General features: G+C 36.7%; 1 protein-coding gene across 1 annotated transcript in view; it reads left to right on the forward strand.

The window, feature by feature from the left end:
- Positions 1-363: 363 nt before the first annotated feature.
- Positions 364-5,562, forward strand: part of LOC107679198 (protein FAM160B1-like) — a 15,415-nt gene continuing 10,216 nt past the window's right edge. Inside the window, exons 1-7 of the mRNA XM_016474718.1 lie at positions 364-670; positions 1,886-1,964; positions 2,057-2,217; positions 4,112-4,216; positions 4,319-4,441; positions 4,537-4,785; positions 4,875-5,071. Coding sequence (XP_016330204.1) covers positions 626-670; positions 1,886-1,964; positions 2,057-2,217; positions 4,112-4,216; positions 4,319-4,441; positions 4,537-4,785; positions 4,875-5,071 — 959 coding nt within the window. The 5' untranslated portion in view covers positions 364-625. The remainder of the gene's footprint in view (positions 671-1,885; positions 1,965-2,056; positions 2,218-4,111; positions 4,217-4,318; positions 4,442-4,536; positions 4,786-4,874; positions 5,072-5,562) is intronic.

The following is a 5,562-nucleotide window of genomic DNA, read 5'->3' on the forward strand; positions in this document are numbered from 1 at the left end:
CATAGAGCGAAAGTATAAAAGTCCCTGATTTTATAATAAGAGTCCTCTTGATTATTTTATTGGTTATTATTATTATTATTATTATTATTAACAACGACAACAATAATGTACACAGTTTAAAAAATGTGTGACATTTTCAGAGAACTATGCATGCCCCGGGTTTCATTAACGTTATAGGCCCTGTCCATTTTTATTTACAATCTTTTTTTTTTTTCAATCTTATTACAATTCTCAACGCTTTTAAAATCTCCAATAAGAAGAAATATCAGTACAGCATGTAATTGAATATCGATTTATTTCTCTTATTCATTTATTTTTTATTTTTTATATTTCAGTTTGCCGGGGAAATGATCAGTGATCTCAGTGTTTGTTCGAGCATTGCATTGCGAGAAAGTGGCCTTTAAAAAAAATACAAACCCATATTATTATTTCAGTGTAGCAGTTCGTGTTTTTCTTAACCTGCATTTCAGTGTGTGTTCAAATGTAATACACACTTGCACGCTATTGTTATACATGTATTCAAGTGTGTTTTAGTGTTAAGTGTTTCAATCTGGATCACCGCAGGAGCAGCAGAGGGAAGAGAGAGGAGATCTCCAGAGCAAAACTCCTCCTGTCCAAAAACAACATGTTCTCCAAATTCACCTCCATCCTACAGCACGCTGTCGAGGCGGTAAGAGCTTTTAAAACTACATCTGACCGTATTTAAATGACTGTTTGACTAGGAAAATGAGAAGGTGAGAGTCGGTTAGTGTTGATGTGCTGAAGGCCTGTTAGTCAAACACATGAGCTAACAGCTTATGTAATACACAACAGATGACAGACAAAACATCTGAAACTGTTTTAACTGTCTCCTCACGTGTGTTTAAAGGTGTGTTTCCGCTCGATTGTCGTTTATTGTGTTTTTATGATTGGTCGGGACATATCAAGCCTTTGTTTGCTGTGTATTTTAGCAGCTGTGCTAAATCTTGCGCAATTCTCGGCTGGTTTTGGCTAAAGGTCTTCATGTACGCTAACCTTTTGGGGTTTTAATCAATTTAAAGTTATGTGTATAACGTTTTATAATATATATTGGTTATATAATGTGAAATGTACATTAAAGTAATCCGCGTTAGATAGTTAGCATGCTAGCACCTCATTTGTAGGATGTAAACAAAACAGCTGTTACTATGACACGCGTACAAATGTACGACTGTCTTTACACTACTTTACATGGTAGCATCTATATGTACGTATTCACATATATGCATGTTCATATTCCCCGGCAAAATAAAAACTGTATTTGGTTAATGCACATGCACAGTGTCCCAAAAAGCGTTGTATACACACAGTTGTACGAATGTCATAACATTAGATGATAAAATGTCAACACAGTTTGCATTTATTTGAAAAATAGTTCGCTCAAGTACTCTTTTTATGAAAAATGTTTCTCAAAAAGAAGTTTGTAAGGTTCTAAATAATAGATACACTGTTCCAAATGAAGATAAAAAAGTATCGTGGCACTTTTGTTGTTTGAAATGTTAGTGAATCATTTTAATAATTTATTTTGTGTCATAATTTTGTGAAATTACGGCAAAATTTCATAATACAGCTACTAAATTCAACAAAATACAATTAAAAGTAACTGACAAAAAGTTCTATAAGAGTTATTATTTTGAGAAAAGCAACATTTGCAGAGGACACTTTATTTATTTATTAATTTGTTTGTTTGTTTAATACAGTGACCTTCAAACATTTTTCCTTCAGACGTAAATGTCCAAATCTTTCATGGGCCATTGTAGTATACACTATTGTAACAGTGTTTCACACACATGTGCTTTGTTGCTGTAAAATACATATCAAATAGTAGGCATTTATGTTTTTATGATTGTTTTGTTTTCTTATTCAGCTTGCGCCGTCACTGCCATTGCAAGAGGACTTTGTCTATCATTGGAAGGCCATCACACATTATTACATAGAAACCTCAGGTAAGGAATGCCGTGATAGTCAGTCGTACTTATTGGGCTTTTTTTAACACCAAAGAACCATATGTCATCATAATCTGTTCATGTTTTTGTAGATGACAAAGCCCCAGTGACAGACACCAACATTCCCTCCCATCTGGAGCAGATGCTGGATATTCTGACCCAGGAGGAGAGGGAGAGAGAGTCAGGAGAGACGGGACCCTGTATGGAGTATCTTCTCCATCACAAGATCCTGGAGACGCTCGTGTTGGCTGGTGTCACTATCTCGCAAACGCGCCGTCGGATCTCTACCAAATTTGGGGGATCCCTTCAGCTGGAGGAGCCCTCTTGAACAATGGAGCGCGCTCTGCTGGACAAACTAAGTAATTTTATCTGCGTTATATGCTCTGTAAAATAAAATTTTGTATCGGCGGCATATTCGCCGATACCGATATATCGGCGACAGGCTCATATCGGCCGATAATATCGGCTAAACGATATATCGGTCGGGCTCTATTGCAGACTTGGAAATATTAGGAATGTCATCTGATTGCTTTTTTGTTTAGAAGGCTCTGATCCAAAACTACCTTATGCATCAACTGAAATTAAACCTCATAAATTATCAATTTGGAGCTCTCGCACACTCAACAATTTGTTTCAGTAGAGTTTACCATTAGCATAATCATGCCAAAATTTTTGGAACAGCCTTCGAGTCATTTACGTTCATGCAATACTTAAAATTGCAGCCTACAATTGCTGTGTATGCGGGCAGCTCACTAGGTTTTAGAACAGACAAAGAGACTCTTCTAAATTGTGTGGCCAGTAGAGACTTACTCATTTACTGTGAGTCATGTTTAGTAAGAGAGACTGTCAGTTGCTTTGACTCATTAGGAAAATCACTGCTGGCTGTGTAAAACAGAATGCAGAGCGTCCCAATCCGATTTAACGAACCTTCACACTGAATGTTATTGCTGTTAAAAGGATTTATATTGAAAGAGAAAGTGACTCATTCTTTATGTACAACTGTAATATTGTAGCTCCTCATTTATTTTAGTAATCTAAATGAGAATCAATGCAGTTCTATGGTATGGGCTGAGTTGACTTTTGATTAGCTAAATAACACCTGTATTTTTCAACAAATATTTTGGTTCAGATTGTTCTAAAATGGATAATTCTAATTTTGAATGCTGATTTGGTGAGCTGTGTTCAAAGCGGTTGTTAAATGTTGACAAATGCACACCTGTGAGCACACTATTAATTCTAGAAGATATTATGTTGTTTGCTAGCCATTAACCATTCAGTGGCATAGAAGGGCTTCCTATATATATTTCTTTCAAGGTACGTGGAATACTACAATAATGTAGAAATACTTTACCATTTAAATAGCATAGCATTATTTTAATTTGTATTATAGTAGTATTCAGTTTTGCTCTGAATTATAAGACTCATGTTAACCCATTCGCATATGCGATCATTTTAATTTTTAGCTTTTGCAAGATCTGCAAACTTTGTCTACTGACAGTATTAATGGTGTGCAATAAATTAATTGATCTTATGATTTGACATACACTACCGTTCAAATATTTGGGGTGGGTATATATTTTTTTTTTAAAGCAAGGATACACATTAAATTGACAATAAGTGACAGTAAAGACATTTATAATGTTACAAAAGATGTCTGCTGTTCTTTTAAACTTTCTATTCATCAAAGAATCCTACAAAAATGTGTAATGCTTTACACAAAAAAAATATAAAGCTGTACAACTGTTTTCAACATTGATGATAAAGAGAAATGTTTCTTGAGCAGCAAATCAGCATATTAGAATGATTTCTGAAGGATCATATGACACAGAAGAGTCATGATGCTGAAAATGTAGTTTTGCCATAACATAAATAAATTACATTTTAAAATATGTTTAAGTCGAAAACAGTTAAATTGTAATAATATTTTACAATATTACTGTTTTATTGGATTTTTTTTGAATAAATGCAGCTTTGGTGAGCAAAAGAGACTTCTTTCAAGGACATTATAAATCGACACCAAACTTTTGAATGGTGGTGTAAACTAAATGTATTTCTTAATACCTGTGAATCGTTGATCGAAGTACCAGTAATGTGAGATTTAAAGTTTTGTTTCTGTCTTTTTTTTTCTCCTGTGTGCTCCTCCTTAGTGCCCTCCTGGAATGAAACAGCAGGTTCTGAGTTTCTACACCAAGCTGTTGGGTCGAATTCGCCAACCACTCCTGCCTCACATCAACGTGCACAGACCTGTACAGGTGATCAGAATTACAGTTTTAAACTCTTTTGCACTTTAAATGTAAAAAATGGCTCAAATGTTTAAGCAGCCGTGCATGATGTATCTGATGGTGTTTCCTCAGAAACTGGTCCGCCTGTGTGGTGAGGTCCTGGCTGCTCCTACAGAGAATGAAGAGATCCAGTTTCTGTGTACCGTCTGTGGCAAACTTAAGCAGGACCCTTACCTTGTCAACTTCTTCCTTGAAGTGAGTGATTGAGATATATGGCATCTGCTTGTGTAGGCAGCATATAGGCCCAGTGGCTATATCTCCCATTGGCATGTCTCCATGTGTTTCTCCAGAATAAGAATAAAAAGTTGGAGGCTGCTAAAGACGGTGGAGCTGATTTGGTGAAAGAGGATCCATCTTCTCCTGATACAGGACAGAACCAAAAGCAAAATCCCAGTCTAGTCACATCTGCACTGAAAGAAGCAGCAGCCTGTCAAGCCACCAGCCCAGGGGAAGCTAGTCCATCCTCCGTCCACACTACACTGCAAAACAACGACAACTTCAACCTAGTCAGCTCACTTCTTAACCTCACTAAGAGTCCAGTAAGTTTAGCTCTTAGTCTCTGACACAAGACAGGCCGTCCTGATAAATTTGATTCTATGAGTATTAACTGATCTTGTCTCTTTCTCAGGATGGCCGTATTGTGGTGAAGGCATGCGAGGGTCTGATGCTGATAGTCAGTTTGCCTGAGCCAGCTGCAGCCAAATGCCTCACAGAGAACACCGAACTCAGTCAACTTCTCACGGACCGGCTGGCACAGTTCTACCGGGCCCTTCCCCAGTCCATGGACCCTCTTGACATTGAAACTGTGGAGTCTGTAAACTGGGGGTACATGATTTTCTAATCCAATACTTATGTTGTATTGTTAATACTTATGTTTTAAGCTTAATACTAAAATAAATAGTTTTTTTTTATTAATAAATATTTTTTAATATTTTAAATATTTTAAAGGGGTCATATGATGCAATTTTAAGTTTTCCTTTCTCTTTGGAGTGTTACAAGCTTTTCGTGCATGGATAAGATCCCTGAAGTTGCAAAGACTAAAGTCTCAAACCCAAAGAGATATGCTTTATAAAAGTTAAGACTCGTCCACGCCCTCCTACTGACGATTCAAACGCGAGTTTTTTTTAGCAGTGTAGAGTAGCGCTTGTTTATCGTTTCTCCGATCACAAATGCAGACGTGGTTTTATGTTTACACGGCGCGATACGCAACGCAACACGTAAAAAGACAGTATAAGACTTTATAATCAGTAATTATGTCCCCACTGGATGCAACAAATGCCTCGTTTGTAATGGGTTTTAATGTTTTTGTCTCGTCG

Source organism: Sinocyclocheilus anshuiensis, unplaced genomic scaffold (genome assembly GCF_001515605.1).
Source record: "Sinocyclocheilus anshuiensis isolate Anshui unplaced genomic scaffold, SAMN03320099.WGS_v1.1 scaffold300, whole genome shotgun sequence".
NCBI classification, from domain to species: domain Eukaryota; kingdom Metazoa; phylum Chordata; class Actinopteri; order Cypriniformes; family Cyprinidae; genus Sinocyclocheilus; species Sinocyclocheilus anshuiensis.